The 19,890-nt window shown below is 40.3% G+C and overlaps 1 protein-coding gene across 1 annotated transcript in view; it reads left to right on the forward strand.

Moving 5' to 3' along the window:
- Positions 1 to 6,817: 6,817 nt before the first annotated feature.
- The window catches only part of CSTPP1 (centriolar satellite-associated tubulin polyglutamylase complex regulator 1), an 86,672-nt gene continuing 73,599 nt past the window's right edge, over positions 6,818 to 19,890 (forward strand). Inside the window, exons 1-2 of the mRNA XM_069784551.1 lie at positions 6,818 to 6,964; positions 16,598 to 16,700. Coding sequence (XP_069640652.1) covers positions 16,673 to 16,700 — 28 coding nt within the window. The 5' untranslated portion in view covers positions 6,818 to 6,964; positions 16,598 to 16,672. The remainder of the gene's footprint in view (positions 6,965 to 16,597; positions 16,701 to 19,890) is intronic.

Here is a 19,890-nt window from a genome sequence, read left to right on the forward strand (position 1 = left end):
CTATCTGAACATGTTATTATCAGTTTCAAATGCGGTATGGTCAATCTATTTTGCCGTGGTTTAGAAACTAGCATGATAAAATTAACAAATCAAAAGAGAAATTTAAATACATTTCTCAGATAAAACTTAACTAATGTCTTCATTTGCTACTATATTCTGGAAGAAGTTCCATGTTCCCTCTATTCTGTTTAGAATTAATTGCCATTATGTTAATTTGCAGTTTCAGTCTCCCAAGGCTTATCTTCTCTCTCAGCAACCATTTGCATACTTCCCTTTCCATCTCCCATCCACTACTACTCAACTTCTCTTCCTAAGTTCTCCAACCATTATCATCTTCTGGTCTCTATCTTCTCTTCTAGTGACTTCACAGAGATGTTACTCTTGAAAACACCTCGAGTATTATGTAGTGAAAAGAAAGGAAAGAACATTCATCATTTTGTCCTCTTATATTATGGAATGAATGACTGGGATACCAATGTGTGCTTCCACTAAAAAAAAAATACTGACTTCAGCTTTTGCATAGCTGCAGGGTTCTGCAGTGCTCTCTCACAACAGCCCTAATAAATACTCAGGCTCTCTTTTGTGTACTTAACAAGCAGAACTAAGGATTGTTTTGCAAGAATTCCACAATTTTAATGAATCCGTGATCTCTGCTTTCTTTTGGTTGTTTTTTTTTCCTTGCTTCCATCATTCGCTTTTCCATGTAGATGTTGTAAGACAAAATACCTTCAGAGTGTTATGAATGTGCAAAATCTCTGTACTGCACACAGAAAGTTTCCCATAAGAGCTGGCCAGTACAGCTGTCAGAGTTACTGCTTCACTTCAGCCCAAGAAGCAATAGCTCACTCCCACATAGATTTGCCTACTCTCTTGCACACACACAGAGTCATTTACTTATAATTTTCTCACACAGACACCTGGTCTAATAGATAACACAGTCTGGCAGCTTAAGTTTGCAAGGAACATTCGATGAATAGGAATGAAAAATGAAAATTGCAGGCCTTCTTGGGTCACCCCCCAGGATGAGCTAAGCCTTGGCTGTCAGAAATGTTTCCCATGCCAGAATTTCATAGTGATATTTATTTTTACCAGGCATTTTAGACTTTTTTGTTTGGGATGAGAGATCCTGCAAACTCTGCCAGAAATGGCTGTTTTTCTTCTCTGCATCATTACTGGGGCAGCATTCCAGCAGAGAAGGGTCACTTGCTTGGTACTTAAGTACTTTTAAAGATGTTGTCCTTTCCTTCCTGACGAGATAATGGGAACAAAAACTGAAGGAGAGTCTTTCAACAGTTTGCTGTTACAAAAAAGCCAACTTTGCGTGCTAACAGTAAGCTCAAAACCAACCAGAATTTGGACAGTACATTTAATACATGCCAGGAATCTATCATACAACTTACAGCTACCCTTGATTTTAAAATGAAGATGTGGCCTCCATAAGCCACAGAACCTGTCATAATAATATTCCCTCTTCTCATAAGCAGATCACCCAGAATTTAGAAGTACTCCTATGACTGTGGAGTAGAGGAACGTTTCAAGTTTTTTTTTTTTCCCTAACAACTTATATTTAAAATACAAGGATCTGAGAGTTTGATTAGACCTAAACCCTCAGGTGAACGTAAAGTTCATCAATATAGAGAGACCTTAAAATTAGATCAGATCTCTTCTTGCTTTCTTTCTGTCCACCACTTCAAGGGGAAAAATAAAATCTCAGCAATCCAGATTAAAATACAGCTAAACTAGTAAATAAAAAATAAATTATGATGGCATAATGTTCACAGTACAGCTTCCTGCATGCTTATGATATCTTACCAGTTAAGTATATTCTTGACTTAAGACTTCCAGGTACAATTACAGGTGTAAAATTTAAGCCCTTTAATGGTACAAATGCTGACTAAAGAGAGCTGCTGCTGTCATCATGTCCTATCACTAGCTGGAAAACACAGCAGTTGTTTCCAGATTTCATCTTGTGGCAGATGTTAGCATTAAGAAACTTTGTGAATCTTATTTCTCTAAAGTCCGTTGATCTTAACAATGTAAGTAAGTCCTATCTGTTTGTCTAGGTTTTACCTGAAGAGATAAACTAGTATTAATACTGCATTATTAGAGAAAAATGATTGGTTTACTTGTATGAAACCACTGTGCTGCATGTGAACCTGATCAAACATTCATCTTGAGAAGGTTCAGATTAGGATAGGCACTAGAAGTACTGGATCTTTCTCTGTAAATGTCTCCTGAGGAATCAACAATATAAAAATGTGGATTTCATCACATAATTTCATTGTCATTTTGGCTGACCTTTTTATTTAAGCTAATCTTATTTTTAGTGCATGTGTTTAGAGATTTTGGTCATAATTCATAAAAATAATTATTAAATTAGAAATTTAATGGGAGTTTTTTATGAGTTTGCAACTGACTCATAAATGAATCATCCAGCTTCAGCGCCATTGATTTTTAAAATGTCTTGCGTAATAGAATCCTAATTTCACTTACAAGATTTCCAATAATTTACATAAATAATAGCATATGAAGCTCTTATTCTCCATTTCTTCAGATCTCTCCTCAAAACTTATCTCTGCTATGGTGCCCAAAATAATAGATAATCAATAAAGATTGACAGTTGTTTAAGTCAATGTTTTTCTCCTCTCAGTACGATTTGTTTTAAAGATAAGCACATTATCTTAAGATAAACACATTTTGTTATCACACCTGCAATTTTATTAATTATTATGTACTAGGTAAAGCTCAGCTGGCAAACGTGTGGGAAGCCTCAAAAAATACAAAGTACCACCAAACTTCAAAAGCTAAGCTTTGGACACTCAAAGGATGAACAAGGCTAGAGACAGTTTTCTAATGTTTCTGTGAAACTGGCTTACATTAATTTCATAGAAGGCAGATGGAACAGGACTGAAAACTGCCCACAGCCTAGTTCTTTGTACATTGTAGTTGCAATGCTTAAAGCAACAGCATTTCCAACTGTCACCTGAAGAAAAAAAAAAATAGAAAAGTTAAGTTTCCTCTGATACGTCTAGGCTTTATTGTTACTACTTTAGCAACAATTATTAAATTTCTAAGCAAATAAAATATTTCATTCCAAGAAAAAGTAATAGAAGCCAGACAAAGTGACTCAGTCTGTTTAAAACAAGGCATTTCCTCTGGAATTTGTTGCTTGATATCTAGTCCTCTTTATTATTCTATACAATACTCTCTCTGAAAGAGGAGCTGTTTCTCAGGAGAACTTTGGCTAATAAAAGGAAAATATTTCAGCTCAACATTGGTAATATCATTTAGGAAGGTGAACATAAAACCAGCAAAGAGTAAGCTAAGCAATTAACATAGTGGGGGCAAACTATGTGGGAATGGAGGAAAATAGAAATCTGATTTGAGCTAAATTGCTGAGAAACACTTATAAAACTGACACAGAAAGGAGTTTTTCAGTCTGTGCATCATAACTTAATATAGAAATTTTCTTTCATGACATAATTTAAATTATACCACTGACTATTTTCAAACTTGTGGTCACATGGGCTCTTATATAAGTAAATTAGCCCAATTTACCTAAAGGTATGATTTCTGAAAGACTACTTAAACCACACTTTGAAGTGAATTAAGCTAAATCAAATCAAGGTCACATTAACTCTGAAAGACGGTGTGCACAAAATCTATCAATGTAGTCCAACTGACCCTTCCTGAAAGACTGATTTGGATAGCCAAACATCCCTGGTAGAAAAATCTCAGCGATTTTAGTTAAGAGATGTAAGTACCACCATGATTCCCAGGGTAGATAGTGACCCTAAAAGCATACTCCATAGGCTTGCCCTAAAGTGAGACCTGTACCTCTGATAATCGTGGAATGGCTTGGGTTGGAAGGTACCTTAAAGATCATCTAGTTCCAACTCCCCTGATCTAGTTCCACCCCCCCTGAATCTACCAAGGGGTTGTGACAGAGAAAAACGCAGTTTTTTTCACCATCATTCTTCCAGCTGGGTCCAAAAGAACATTAAGCCCCTGTTAGAATTGCCCCTCTTGGGGCAGCTATTAAACTTGCAGATGTTTTCCAGTGACCCAGAAAAGCCTTCTCAATTTATTAAAATGCACTAGTCTAGGGTTCTAAAATCAATATGGGAAAACAAACTTAATACCTATGGCCAGGCTGGCAGCATTTCTCCCTTTTCAGGTCATGAGTGTGGGAGAACAGGTGAGTGCTGCAGCTGATCTGTTACATCACCTAATCCTGGCTCTGGCAAGCCCAGAGAGAAATAATAGTAAACAGTGAAGTCTATAAATGGCTCCAGAAACGACATCTTGTTTTTATATAGTTTTCTTTGAGTCGTTAACAGTCAGGCGCCACTACTACTGAAACTTATCGTTATTAAAACCACAAATGGGCTCAGTGTCCAAAAGGGTTCCCTTAGCTGGTTTAAAGGAAATAACAAAGTCCAACCCGTAGAGACCAAACAGTAACAAGAAAAAAAGATCCCAGAGAGATATTAGAATGTAGTATTTAAAACTGGACTTTAAAGGCCTCTTGTAAATGAGTGCTCCAGATACTGATCAAGGATAAATTGTGGTTTACAGAAATGGTTTAAACAACAAAAAAGAAACAGTGCACAACCTGTGGAAGGCTTCTACCAGCTCAGCTGACCAGCAATATGGGAGAGGAAGGCTTTTGGATTTGGCTTTTGAACACCAGTGAAACTGCCTGGCTGATGCTAAAGGATTGCTTGTGAAAATAGAGAACTTGATGCTAGTTTTAAAAGTGGAGGAACTGTGCTCTTAAACCTAATGATCACAGGGGGTCTATCAAATTCCGTTTCTCTTCTCCAACAGTGGCCAAAACCCAGATACCTCACTGAAAAGTGCCAGAAACCCTAAAGCGAGCAGTTATGGAATAGACATCATGTTAGGAAAAATGTTTTCCAAACCCCCATTAGTCAGACAATTGGCTTCACTGTGAAGTAGGACAGTTCATATTCTTACAGATATTGTGCTCTTTTTTCCCCCCATGCTTTTATATGTAACAACATAGTCCTATGTTTTCTCATTCTGCTTGAAAATATCTACTTCTCTTCTAAATTCTGCTGAATTCCTGGCCTCAAAAATATCTTGTGTCAATGTAGTCTACAATCTAATTGTATCTATTATAAAAAATTTCCTGTCTTTAAATTTATAGCCTATAACCAAATGCACAAACTGCAAAACTGAACAAATATGAGTTTTTAACAACCTCAAATTGTGCCAGGGGAGGTTTAGATTGGATATTAGGTAAAATTTCTTCCCTGAAAGGGTTGTCAAGCACTGGAACAGGCTGCCCAGTGAAGTGGTTGAGTCGCCATCCCTGGAGGTATTTAAAAGACATGTAGATGTGGCACTTAGGGACATGGTTTAGTGGTGGCCTTGGCAGTGTTAGCTTTACAGTTGGACTTGATGCTCTTAAAAGGTCTTTTCCAACCTAAATGATTCTATGATTCATTGTAGCACAAATAATTTCAGATAACATCATTTTGTATGTTATGCCCATCCTCTTTTAAGACAATCTTACATTTTTCCAATCATTCTTCACTCTGGAGTGTCTCATTGTCTGCTCCCTAAATTATCCTCTCTTCCCACCTTTGAAATACTTCTATCATCTAACCCACATCCTTTTAAAGACAGAACAAGCCAAAGGCAGCGGAGTGGTCCAGGCAATTCTGGGCGGGGATACGAATAGGTAAGTTATAACATCCTGTTTGCCCTTTTTAACTGTGGCTGTTCTTTGAGTATAGATTAAAGTTGAGTTGCCAATAGTCACACTCAGCTCTTTCCTCCAATGGAATAAAGGCAGGTTATATGCATGCACAAGTAGTTTATTTCTTTTCTGTTCTTTTGCCTTTGTCAGTAAAAACATAGACATCACTTCCAGTCCTCTTTTCCTTTTTTAAACTCCCTGGATTACATCCTGGGCTGGGATTTTTCTAATGGCAATGCAATAAACTGCAAAGTAATTTGGGAATTTTAGCCCCATCAGCTTCTGGGGAAGACGAGCCCAGCAGGCCTGCTTCCAGCCATGTGAAGAGCTCTGCCTCTCCTACATCCAGGGACAAGGGCTTTTCCCAGACAAGAACAGAAAGACCCCTATGGCTCAGGACTTTTCTACTAATTTCTACTTTCATGGGAACGAAGGACGATTTCTGATGCTCCCCACACCTCCCTCACCTGAGGACAAGGGTTGCAAAAAACCGGGAGAGGAGTGGTATGGACAGAAGGACACAGCTGTAAAGGACCTCCTTGGTCACCTTGTTCAGTCCCTGCTCTCTGGGACAAGGGTGCTACACAGTGCCCTTCATTAACTTATTACCATTCACCTTCACCTTAGGGTGCTTCCCCCACAGCTGTAGTCCCAACAGCCCCTGCCATTAGGCACCTTCTGACTTCCAACCTAAATCTAGGCAGAATGACTTCACACATGCATCTCCCTGTGCCATTTTGGCTCTTCAGCTTCACTAGCTCTTCTCCCTCTGAGGCGTCCCTCGGCCCTGGAGCACACTGCGCAGGGCATCACGCCTACCCCTTCCTCACAGCCAGGCCGCCATCTTGCCAACAACCCCTTCCTCAAGGCCAGGCCGCCATGTCACCACACTCCTCCACAGACATCCACCACAGAGACCACTCACGGCCTCCCAGCCTTGCCCGCAGCCTCTAACCTGTACAGACCGGCCGGGCTGGCGGGGGAAGCCCACCGTGGCCCCGCTCGGGGGTGTAGGAGCGGGGCGGGGGCTGAGGCCGCGCCTGCCCGGGCGGTTTTAGGCGCGGAACCCTGGCGGCATAGGGGCGTGTTCCCAGCCGGGGCGAGCGGCCGAGTAGCGCCGGGCCCTGAGCGCTGGGAGCGTCGGGCGCCTTGGAAACGGACGGAAACTGTGAGGGAGCGGCGGCGGGAGGATGCTGAGCCCCGAGCGGCTGTCGCTGCCGGGGCCCGAGTACCTGGGTGAGGAGCGGGGAGACGCGGCGGGGTAGCGCCCCGACGGGCCTCGTCCCCTGGAGAGGGCTCGGTGGGGCCGGGGGTGACTGCGGCCCGGCCCGGCCTGGCCTTCCCGAGGACAGCGGCGAGCGGCCTCACCCCTCAGGAGTGACTCCGTGTCCGCCTTCTCGGCTGGGGAGGGGGCGGCACCGGGAGGGGGTTACAGCTCGGTGTCGTAGGGCGCTGCTTCCCCGGGTGCTCCCCTGAGGTGGGAGGGCTGTGGGGCCCTCTTGGGCCGCTGCCCTTAGATGAAGGCAGCGCCGGCCTGAGGGAGGTGAGCTGCGGTCTCCTCCCCTGTCACATTTGCGATGTGAGTAGTAACAAGCAACGTCCAGCGGCTCCATGGTAGACTGTAACCTTATTTGGCCCATTACCAACCTGTTTTGCTCCCAGGTCTACATAAGCAACCGTATTTTATGCTCATTTCCCAGCATGTGTAAGGATGGCTTTTTTTCTGAAATAAGGTGACGTTGGTAATGTTTCCCACGTAAAATGGAAATCTTTTAACTTACAAAGCAGCCGCTCCCTTGCAGACTACATCCTTTTAAGCTGATTCTAACAGTCTGTGTTACTGCTTGATGTTCCAGGAAACTAAGGAGCGAAGTGATTCGGTGTTAATGTGTCAAAAATAATTAGGATGGAATAATGTCAATATGACTTCATTTAATTCCTAAAGAGGAGATGAATTACAGGTAGTAAGCATTTGGAATGTGTTCAAGACAGTATTTTTGAAGTGAAACTCTTCAGCCATTACTTTCTAGGCCTAAGAGGCTGTTTGGTAATGACTGTTATAAAGGTATACATCATTTACTGTGGCTTTCTTGTACAAGGAAAGGTCAGAAATGGCATGGATTGCTTTGTGCTACTTGTTCCACACGATTTTGCTGTCTCTGGACAAAACTAGAGAAACACCGCTGGCTTCCAGTAAATGGAAAACCTGTCTTGCAGGGAGGAGACTAACAGAGCTTAGTTTGTTCAGCCTAGCAATAGTGTCAGTGAGGAGGGATCCAACTGTTCTTTCAAAGCACATCATAGCACTAAAGAGAGATGAAGTATTTAAGCAAAGGAGTGATCTAATTCATCTTAGAGTAGAATCTCTTTGTGGTATTGCTGCTAGGCTGCTGTTAGGGTACTTTGTGCATACCTGCATAGCTGCAATGCTATTCTGTGTTAAGGAAACTCAAGGCAGAAAGAAGAGTTTGTTTAGGGCTCTGTTTGGGGTGATTCTCAGGAGACTCAGTTTGCTGAAGTTCTTATTGCTGATTTCAATTCTGGAGCTAGTTCAGGTATTTGAGAACAGTATTGCAGTGTGCCATGTAGATACACCCTTTGGTTTTGTGCTACTCTATCACACTACATCAGCATTTTCAACCTACGCATTAATAGAGAGACTCATAACTTTTCCAGAGTTGCTCTAGGCTGAAACTTGCAAAATTTCTTTTTTTTAATGAGCCAACTTGGTTTTAGGTTAATTTAATTGTTTTTAATGAAATAGGCACTTAACTTTTACTTGTGTGAAACTTGACAGTAAGGATTGAATCACTCAAAACAATCTAGGAAGCAGACAAAAAATTCTTAAAGTGTAAGAATAAACCAGTTTTCTGTTTAACATCTGAAGTTGAGAAATGAGTTCTAAGAGATGTGCAAGATTGTTAGGTGCAAGCAGCTTTATTAGCCTACTTAAAGCGAGCCACCTTTTATCTCTGTTCCACACGCTGATCTACCATTCCCTTTTCATTTTGTAAAACCTTCAAAATTATTCTGACATTGAGGTCAGAAAAAGACACACATGTAAGCGTGTCAGGTTGAGCAATAACTTGTATAAGAGCTTGTTCTGTTGATCACGTAGTATGTCCTTCTGTTTAGGTTGCAATATCTGTTGTCTATTAGAGGGGCAAAAAGTGTCTGCTACATTACAGTATTGTTATTAGCTGTAAATGTTACCAATAACAATGTTTTTGTCTTCATGAGACTTTGTAACTTATCAAACTGCTTACAGATCCTACTGAATGAATTGTGTATCAGCAGTAGGAAAGTGGTTAAAAAACAAACAAAACCCACAAAACCCCAACTCTCCCTGCCCCCCGCCCCCCATAAACACATCTCCCCACATGTTTTCATAAGATGCTTTTATGTTTTCTACATTGACCTGGTATTCTGAAGTCACCATTCTTTGGATTTGTTCTATTGTGTGCCTCAAAGTCTTGTTAATGTAGTTGTCTGATGTGGGGTTGTAAGCAATTGTGATAAGTTTTGCTTTCTGTAATTTTATTCTGAAGTTGTGTTGCCCCAGGCTGCCACATAAGGTATTCTCTGAGTCTCCCAGATCAGATGACACTGTCTTTCCTGACCTGGAATGGGCAAGCTTCACCTAACCTCTTTTTCCCTTTTTCCTTTTTCAATATCAAAAACAGGCCAACAAATAAAACGAGTGGCCAAAATAACATTACATGCTACTTGCTGCATTAATCTTTTTTTTTTTTTTTTTCCTTTCCTATTTGAGATGATTCTTTCACATCCAGTTTGGATGCTGAGGGAGATAAAAGCAGTTGTGAATTAAAATAGAAGTGAACAGGGAGAGAATTAAGCATTCACTTAAGATGAAAAATAATAGCAAAGCTTTGGTACAGCAGAGTTCCTGGAGAATAAAAATCAGGGCAACACATCTCATACCACAATGATTGTGGGACAGTAAGTAGAACAGAGATGACTGATACTCAGTGAATAGGAAAGGAGATGAGGTCTGCAGAGTTGGCAGAAAGGCTACAGTGAAGATGTTGTAACAAGCAGGACATTTTAAACAGTATTTTCACTGAATAAACAACATTTAGTGTTTGGGGATAGTGATGAAAATGTGTTTCTCATTTAATGAATGAGACTGGAACTACAGTAGGCAAAATGAGGCCTATTTGAGATACTTTTCCATGCCTTCCTCATTATGGTTTAATAACTGGTGATTGCTTAGTTATTTATAGCAGGCAATGGAGCACTTAGTGTATTGTTCTGCTCATGCAGCTGTCTTCTAAAGCTTCAAATTGTATCCCCCCCCCCCCCCCGCCCCCTTCCCTGTTATGGAGAAAAAGCAGTAGATTATTGCAAATTTTTGAACTTTTATTTTTCTCTGGATTCTCCTCCCCTCTACTCCCCAACTCCAGGATGTGCTTTCTTTTCTTCCTTTGCCAATATGAGACATGTAAGAACACAAATACTCTGTTAGGGAAATGCCTTATCAGTAAAGCATGGGGCTATTGAGTGCCAGAAACATGGTTGTGTTTCCTCATCTCTCTCATAAGAGGTCTCAGGCTTCATGATTAGAAAGAACATTCATGGTATTGGTGCTTTTACAAAACTGAGTACCTCCCGACAGAGAACTTCAGTTGTGTAGAGACTTTGCAGGTACCTAGGGTTTACTTTTCTTCTGAACAGTCTTAAGAAATACTGATTTGGAAAGTCCAAGTGCAATAGTTTTCTTTAACAGCATAATCAATGTATAGGTTATGTTGTTATCCAGGCATCTCAGCTGATACTGAGTCTCCTCTTAGTCTAGATATTTGATGAGCTTCTGTGAGGCACTCTCGCTGAAACAGTTTATGGTCTAAAAAGCAGAAGAGAATGCCTTTTTTTATTTTTTTTATTTTTTTTTAATTTCTTGCCCTGTTGTACACATAGGACAACTATAACGTGGAAGATAAATGACTTCCCCACTGATGCACAGGGGTTTGTTTGCATGTAGAAATGTTAGTTAAGTTTGAATCTTCTTAGACTCAGTCTAGTACTTTCTCCAAAAGATGGAGATTTCGTCTCCAAACCTGCTGTTGCATTACAGGACTTCCACCTTAACTTGAAAGGTAACAGGTGAAATCTGATCCTGATTGAGGTAGAGTTCCAGAACTGGAGAGTACATAGTCCTTCTACATTTGAGTATGAATAGGTAGGGAACCATTAGGCTACTTAATGCCTTATAGCAAGCTGGAATGACAGTTACTTCCACAACATTAATAATACACAGCATAAATTCAGTTTGTTTTGTTTTTTTTAAAAAAAAAGATAGCTCAACAATTTTGCATTGGTGAGGTGATGATTTCTAGCAGCTATACAACATCTTGCAGAAGGTGGTCTGCTGGAAGGACTTAGACAATTAAGTTAGTCTGTGCAGTCTCAGGAGTGCAAACTGAAAAAGTACAATGTCGTGGTTTGTGACAAATATGCTGATTAATTGTTTGAAACAAATTTTCAGTTATGGTCAAGATTAAATTATAAACTGAAACATTTATTAAACTTTTTGTTGAAAGTGGTTTTGAAACTGTGAAAGTATGAAATACAGTATAGTTATACTGTGTGGCCTCTTAGCATGTGTTCCTGAGTAACAGCGGATGTCTCGCATCATAGTGTTATCTTTGGTGTGACAAGGTCTACTTGTACTTCAAAAAAAAAATTTTTTTTCAGGGTTAATGGGAAGTTACACTGTGAAGCTGTGCAAAGCTGGAAGGAACTACAGCTGTAGTGATTTAGCTTTTAAGTTGATCGTTTTGTTTACATACTTCTCTTGCTCAGGCCATCCCTTAGCGATATCTGAAGAGATTAAATCCCTAATGAGAATGGGTGAAATCCTTAATGATATCTGAAACATTAAAAAGAGCATCCTGAAAGACCATTAATGCTGGAAAAACTTCCAGAGTTGACATGAATTTGTTCTTGCAGTTTGTATCCTTACTAATTCCCTCTTGCATCATTATTGTTTTGGTAATATTTGTATGAAATTGGTTTTGTGTTACTATAGATGTGACTTTCCTATGTGCATAATACAGTAGTGTCCTTAGTTAAGCTCCAGTTCAGAATAAATTCTGAATTAGTATTTAGCTGTTACTTTATATGCTCTCAGAGATTAAAAAATGGCAGAAGTATTCCAAATACATTAAAGCTTGTTGTGCTCTTGAACTTCTGATAACTGAAATGAATCTTAACATTAATTGCATCAAATAGTGTGTATTTTCAGCATTTCAGTTGAGGAGGAGGCAAATCACTAATAAAAGCTGGTCTTATTATCCAGGAATTCCCACCTGATTTTTTCAATATATTCAGTTATGCCAGGAATGAACCAGCCATTAAAAAAAAAGCCCTGTTATGTACATACAGTACAAATTGTTTTGGTAGGCAGCTCATGTTCCAGAATAAGTCATCTCTCATGAAGAGTTGAGCAATAATGTGGCTAGCTGATTTGATAATAATTTGATAAATACTTACCTCCACTACAGAGCTCTGTTCTGCTGCTTCTTTAAACAAGGTATGTGATTCGTGTTTTACTATCTGATACCAACTTATTCCAATCATACTCTTTCTTCAGGTCATTTGGCACACTTTATTTTTCTTTTGCAACATCTGCTGCTGTTTTTATTGCATCTATTGGCCGTCCCATGTTTGCTATTCCTTTCAAGTATGACAGGCAGCATCACTTCTTGGTAAGTGTGCTGATATACTGATCTTCAGTCTTTCTTCTCTTCCTTTAGAAAAGGCAAACCTGTTGGAAAGAGAAGCTTCTTATCAACATAGCATTAGGGAGATGCATCTAAGTTGTAAAACTGGGAAACTAATATGCAAAACCAGTACGGTTAACGTGATTGTGTTGCCAATACATGCTGAAGTAGGTATCATGTAACTGACACAAACAGTACTGTGGCACTTCCAAGGTCTTAATCCTCTCCGTTCCTCAGCACTGCTGATAATAAAAATATTACATATACGCAATATCATTACTTAAAAGTGACATGTATTCTTCCTTCCTCCTGAATTTCTGGCTTTGAGAATTTCAGTGCATATATTCTGTTTCATGCAGTGGTATTATTTGCATTAAATTCTCCCTCAAGATTTTTCAAGTATCAATGCTTGTTCTTACAGTATTTGTAATCAAACTTAAGAATTAACAGATTGTTTGTTCTCATAAAAAGATTGAAACAAGTAATTTGATGGCTTATAAAAGGACTATTTTTGCTATTTTAAATACACATGCGAAATGATTTGGTGCAGTTACGGCTAAATGGAATTAGTTGTGATTGTCTAATCTGTTGTTGTGATGTCCATAGACATTGTGGATTGACTGTGGATGTAATCCTCGTTTCTCCTTTTACTTATAAGATGGAGGAGATTTATATAATTTGGTCTGAATTGAACAGCCACTGTTCAGCCCTGCCTGAATTTGGTTCTAAGCTGAAAGTGGATTAATTCCAAAATTCACTTTAAACATTGGGCATGTGAGTGATGGTGGGGTGTGAGAATGTGAGTGTGGTGGTATTACCACCAGAGGCCATTCACCTAAGTGCTGCAGTGGCCAGCTTTGGAGGAGCTGTACTGTATATATTGCTACTGATTGAACAGAGGCAATAACTGTAACCTCGCTGCTAGTGGTTTAGTGATAAGAATTAAAATATTCCGTGCAAAGCTATCTACTTAACATTAGGTCACGGGCTGCCCGAAGACTCCTCTGTGAACTTAATCCGTGAGATCCTTCTGTGAAATCTGCCTGGTAGTTCTTAAATCTGACAAAAAAGAGTAGCACCTACCAAATGAGTGTGGCAGGCACGCTTACTTACTGTTTGGGGTAGTTGCATGGGATTTCAGGAAAGAGTTTGGCAAATACAGATTGCTTTAGAAAGTTTTGTACGAGTAAGGAGGAGAACCTTTGTTGCGATAAGCCATAAACAAATAAAAGCTGAGGATGATAACCTGTTGTAACACCTCCTGTGTGGAAGCTGCAGTATACAGGAGTTCTATCAGGAAGAAAATGAGTAGAGACAGCAAGCTGTAATAGCACAATTGCGTGAGTATTTGGGCTTTACATTCTGATTTGGACTTGCTGCCTTATTATTGCAAAGTGAGCCTCAAAAGTATGAGCAACATGTATACCAATACACCATATCTCCCTGAATTTTCAAAAACTATTAAAACATATGAATCATCTCATTTATTTTGCACAGGACCTCACGGATTTATAACTCTGCTTGCATAAACAGTTAATGTTCCAGTATGGTTCCAGTGTTTGTTATGGAAAGTACCATTTGTATAAATTATGGAACTACTATTTTGCTATAACCAGACTCCTGGCACTTTATTTTGCCTTTCTGGCCTGCTAGAACCTGCCTGCATATTAGATTTTATTCTATGACTTTTCTGTGTAGGGTAGAGTTGGTTGGGTTATAAAACATACTACTCGTACCATTCCATGGAACTGGGCAGCCCACGAACAGGAAGCCAGAGCTGGAATTTGGTTTGGCAGTGTGAACTGTGCTACCTGGATAATAGCACAGCAGCCGAAGAGCCAAAGAGAGAGACTTCTCAAGGAGATTGCAAGTGCTATTTTATTTCAGTTTCTCTGCTCACCAATTTCTTCCCCGCCCCACGCCTCTACCTACGTTCTGGGAAATAGGGAGAGAGGTTCTTTGCCAGGATCCTTAGGCCATGCAACAAAAAGCTTAACAGAAGTACCCTTTTACCAGCAACTGTATTCAACAGTGACCCATGTCTATATGTGTACATTTTTAAGTGTGACAGAAATGTCTGAAATTCTGTGTTGAAAGTTAATTTATTCTCCAGGAGCAGACTCGAAGGTATTTGCTATAGAGGTCAGCCACATTGTGCTTTCTAGCACTGTGGGACCATGCCTGTCTATTCCCATAGGCTTTTAAGGGAGAGATTAATGACTCTAAAGAAGCAAAATAACAAAAATATATGTTTCATTGATAGGGCCTATTCTATGAAAGGAGTGTATACTTCCCCACAAAGTTTTGAGAATGGCTTTGCAGTTGAGCAGAAGTTATTGCAGGCTGAGATGAGTGGAAGCCTGTCTGCTAGTACCGTTTCCTGGCTTAATTTGGTACCGCTGACAGCTCAAGAGGGGCCTGAAAAGACAGTTTCTGAGTGCAAGATGGGCTGCATGAAGAAGAGGGAGGAAGGATGGGCTGAAATAAAGTTACCCAGTTGCTGTTATCTTGAGCCTGTGACTGAGCTGCACGACTCATTCCTCCCTCGGGGGACACAGGTGCGCAGAGCTATTTTTCTTTAATCACTCACATAAATTAAATTTATTCCTTTGCATTAAAATAATTAAATAAAGCTACGCCCTGTATCTTTTAGTACCAGATAATATCTTTGAACCTTTGGCTCACCATTTTGCTATCAGCTGCAAGGTATTTTCCAGGGTGTGCTTAACCAATTTTACCATTGTCCTGAAAAGTGTTCTAGGCAGAGAAATCCCCTGATAGCAATCAATGTTCATACATACTTTTAATCACTGTATCCACTGGGAATAATCATTTCCGGGCTTCTCTTTAAGTCCACCTGCCTCACACTAAGATGAAAGGGACTTCCATGCTGTGTATCAAGTGGTGCAGGCTTGATGCTTACCAGGATATTAAGCACAAATTAAAATGGTTTGAAGCATATTGATGTGGGTCTGAGGTTGGCCAGTTGCTGGTGAGGGGATGATGCTGCCAAGTCTGGAGCAGATTGGCAAGGAGCAAGAACAGCCCTTGCCTTTCCTATATCCCCTAAGGGTTATCTCCTGCTCCTTTTTAGGACACGACACTACTTGCAAAGGTGCAGTAGCATACGTGTTTAGGATGGAGGCGTGTGCTTTGGGAACAGGGTTTGTGTGCTTTCCAGGTTAGGAATGATTTTCCTGGGTTTGTTGTGACTTGTCTTCTGATTGTTGAACTTGTAGATTTGGAAAGTCTGCTGCGTGGTAGCTGGCGCATCACCCCAGACTCGGCTCTTTGTTGCTCTAACTTGATTTCTAGCCAAAAACATCAAAGGGGCTCAGTGGCAAATCTGTGTGGCTTCCTCCCTGGCAAATGCTTGGTTTGTACAGAGTCTGCCCCCTGCAGAAGCAGCAAAATGGTTTGTGTTGTCCCAAACTATCTTTACTCAATAGTCTTAAAAGTGAGTGGCATTCTGTGGTTGAGTACTGGCAGATCCACCACTTCTGAAATTTCCTTATGTTTGGTTTAGGCAGCTATTTGAGACTGACTCTTGAGCAATATAAATCTCTCTTGGCATTGAGACCTGTTCCCCACCTGCTACTCCAAGAACATTCATTGATGCTTGTATGGAAACAGATGTACTTTTATTTGCACCTTTAGGGAAAAAAAACTTTACAGAACAACCTTAGAGCTACTTGGCTTTGGTAAGGAGGGAAGGGCAGGGAACACCTAAAGCTCTGCAAAAGCTCCATCAATACAGCATTGACAATCTGTATAGGAAAGATGGCTGTGACTCAGAACAGAGATCAGGAACTTCTCTTGAGTAAGCATTTTCCAGTGAGGCAGTCTCACAACTCCTTCTCCTCTTCCTTCACTTCCAGAATCCCAGGGGATTTTGAAAAAGGGTCAGCACTGTTAATGACTAACTCTGTGTAGCCAGGAAAGAAAGCAGGATTTAGGTCAGGAATTTTACTATCCATATCTGGGGGAATGAAACCTCTACTCTCTAACTGAGGGAGCAAATGCTTGTTGGCTTGTTGTGTAAGGCACACAACCAGGCTGGTCTGGCTCTGGGCTTTGCAGGCCCCTTGTATTCTAATTTCTGTCTCTTACTGTCTTTTATTTGCAGCTCAAAGACATGTCCTCACGTACATGGAGGATGCAGTGAGCCAGCTGCTGGAGAACAGAGAAGATATTAGTCAGTATGGCATTGCCAGGTTCTTCACTGAATAGTAAGTACATCAGGATGCTGCCAATAGGGCCAGTCTGAGGGGGGCTTTTGGAAACAGGCAGGGTACATGGAGAATGGGGCTGGACACATGCTGATTATGTTGTGAATGCTGGATTTCACTGGGTTAGCCAAGGGCTGCCTGAGCATGTTTCGGAAACGTGCATGGCTTTCGTACAGTTCAGTACCTCTTCTGTTACAAACATTCATGTGAAGCAGTCACTTTGGGGAACAGAGCTTTTAAAAGCATATAGAAAACCAAATTCTGCTTGCCTTAATCAAGGCTGTTAGTATCAAAAGCAGAGACTGCTGCTGGTTTCAGCAGCACTCATTCTTCCTTTCTCTGAATTTGAACTGTTTTGTCTTCTTGTGTGATTGTTGGCCTATTGAATGCTTTAATAGAATGCCTCTTCCTCCCTTATAACCTGCATAAGTCCTTAAATAATGAACATAATAATTAACACAGATAATCTCTTCCTACTACTTTGGAAAGATTTTTTTTGGGGGGGGGGAAAGCTATGTGCTGGTCTTCAGTGTTGTTGATGTTGACTCAGCCGATTGCTGTATGTTTTGCCAACTTGATCATGTATTGCACAATGTCTAAAACTCCAGGCAGCTTCATTAAAGATCTGTTGGTAATGTGTGTACTTGCAGTGGTGTCGTGGTTTAACCCCAGCCAGCAACTAAGCACCACGCAGCTGCTCACTTACTTCCCCCCCATCCAGTGGGATGGGGGAGAAAATCAGGAAAAGAAGTAAAACTCATGGGTTGAGATAAGAACGGTTTAATAGAACAGAAAAGAAGAAACTAATAATGATAATGATAACACTAATAAAATGACAACAGTAGTAATAAAAGGATTGGAATGTACAAATGATGCGCAGGGCAATTGCTCACCACCCGCCGACCGACACCCAGCCAGTCCCCGAGCGGCGAATCCCTGCCCTCCACTTCCCAGTTCCTAAACTAGATGGGACATCCCATGGTATGGAATACACTGTTGGCCAGTTTGGGTCAGGTGCCCTGGCTGGGCATGAGAAGCTGAAAAATCCTTGACTATAGTCTAAACACTACTGAGCAACAACTGAAAACATCAGTGTTATCAACATTCTTCACATACTGAACTCAAAACATAGCACTGTACCAGCTACTAGGAAGACAGTTAACTCTATCCCAGCTGAAACCAGGACAAGTGGTTATAAGTCTCTGTCTTTTGATGCCCATTTGAAAATCTTGCCTTGCTTGCTTCCTTCCTGTTACCTTTTTCTGAGGCAAATCAATGTGTAGAGTATTTCACAACAGTTTCTGTACTACAGTAGCGGAAGAGGATCTCAAAGCATAGGAATAGCTTGCTTTCTCAGTTGACCACAGTTTCTTTTTTTTTTTGGGGGGGGGGGGGGGGGGGTGTTTTGTTTTTTTTCTGCACATCAGTGTCCATCTGATCTCCAAATGAGGTCTAACTTGCTAGTTCGACTGATTGGACAACTTGCATTATATTTTCTTGCCCCATGTACATTTTCAATTTTTAAACAACTGAGATTCTCACTGGTAAATGAGTAACTAAGATAAATACTGCAGCAAGTTGGAGGGGAAATTCTTAAAGCTTCCCCCCCCCCCAAGACTGGTGTGATTTTGACCATCTTGGCAGAGGAGGTAAGATATCAGCTATCTTGCTACATCTGTTTGTATAACAGCTCTTTTAGATAGATGGCACTGTAACAAGAAAATATTGTTTCTTGGTAGTATGTTATCTCTTTTGCTCTCAACAAAGTACTTCCAACTTTCACGTGGCATGAGTGATCCATGTTGCAAAATCTGGAAGACCCATGCAAAACAGTATAAAGGCAATTTTACTAGAAGAATCAAACAGCTTATCAAGGCTGTTTAGTTTTACTGTTAACATTTCTCTGTAGCTTAGTAACTAGAATGAATACTGATTTTAAAAGACCTCAGAAATCTATTTTAGAAGCAAATAATACTTGGTACTACATGGATTTTATAATATTTTTTGTTGTTGTTTATGAAGTAGCTCAAACTCTCAGAACGACTCTGCATTCCCTCTTTGTAGACTACCAAAGTTAAAAAAATGCATAGTATCAGGCTACACAAACCAATGAGCAGTATACTTCCATGTTCTGAGCAAGTTGCAGTGGTCGCTGCTAAGTGGGGGTTGCAGAGAATTAATCATTGGGGTATTGGGGACAAATGAAGGTACAACCTGTGCACTTGACGTGATTGGGAATCACAATACTCCACCTGATGTAGGTGAGTTTCCACAGAAAGTAATACTGAGATAAGTCAGCTGAACAAATAGTAAACAAGAGCTTAAGAAAGATAAAGAGCATGACTACAATGACCTCCACCCACCAACAGGATTTCTTTACCAGAGTTGAAGGCAAGGTGGCTCTGAAATACCCAGCTGAATTCGTTATTCAGGCATCTCTCCAGATCGGATTTGGTTTGCACCTACTTTGAAGCTGACACCTCAGGGCCTTTTCTAAACTTCTGATCATATATACTTAAAAAATTAAATGGTGAGCAAGAGGTCTTCCATGCTTTCTGAAACTGCTCACATTGCTTCTCTATAGTATTTCTTCTTCATGACATGATAACCATCTTATTTTCATTTCCTATCCCTCTTCTACCTTTGAAAGAGTAAATAGTAATTCAAGGTTGTTATAACAAACAAAACTGTCACCATAGAGCACAACCCTCTTATCGACTTAGGTGCTGAAGATCGTGTTTTTCCCATTTATTTTCAAAGAAAGATGTGAATTTCTATAACGGCTTTTTGTTCACACTGAGTGTTCTGTAGAGCTTCTGATTTCTTGAAAGGCAGGAAAAGACTGCATGTTCGTTTCTTCTGTAAGTAATATAGAACTAGTCATTCTTTTTCTTTTTTTCTTTTTGCTTTTTTTTTTTTTTTTTTTTAGTATGTCTGGAGTTTAGCAGATCAAACTGTGTTCCTGTACCAAAGCACAAACAGGCTTAGTGATTTTGAGAGCTGTGAAACTCTTAAGATTTGAGATGTGGGATTCTTTATTTAAAGTGGAGAGTAAATGATCAGTAATATGGGTGTAGGTAGACTCAGAATACAAAGTTTCCTATTACGAAAGGCTCACAGGGCTTAGTGGTGAACCCTCACTGCCCAATAGATTTCTGTTCATCCATGCAACTTGTCAACATTTGTTCAG

Source organism: Haliaeetus albicilla, chromosome 5, assembly GCF_947461875.1.
Source record: "Haliaeetus albicilla chromosome 5, bHalAlb1.1, whole genome shotgun sequence".
Taxonomy (NCBI): domain Eukaryota; kingdom Metazoa; phylum Chordata; class Aves; order Accipitriformes; family Accipitridae; genus Haliaeetus; species Haliaeetus albicilla.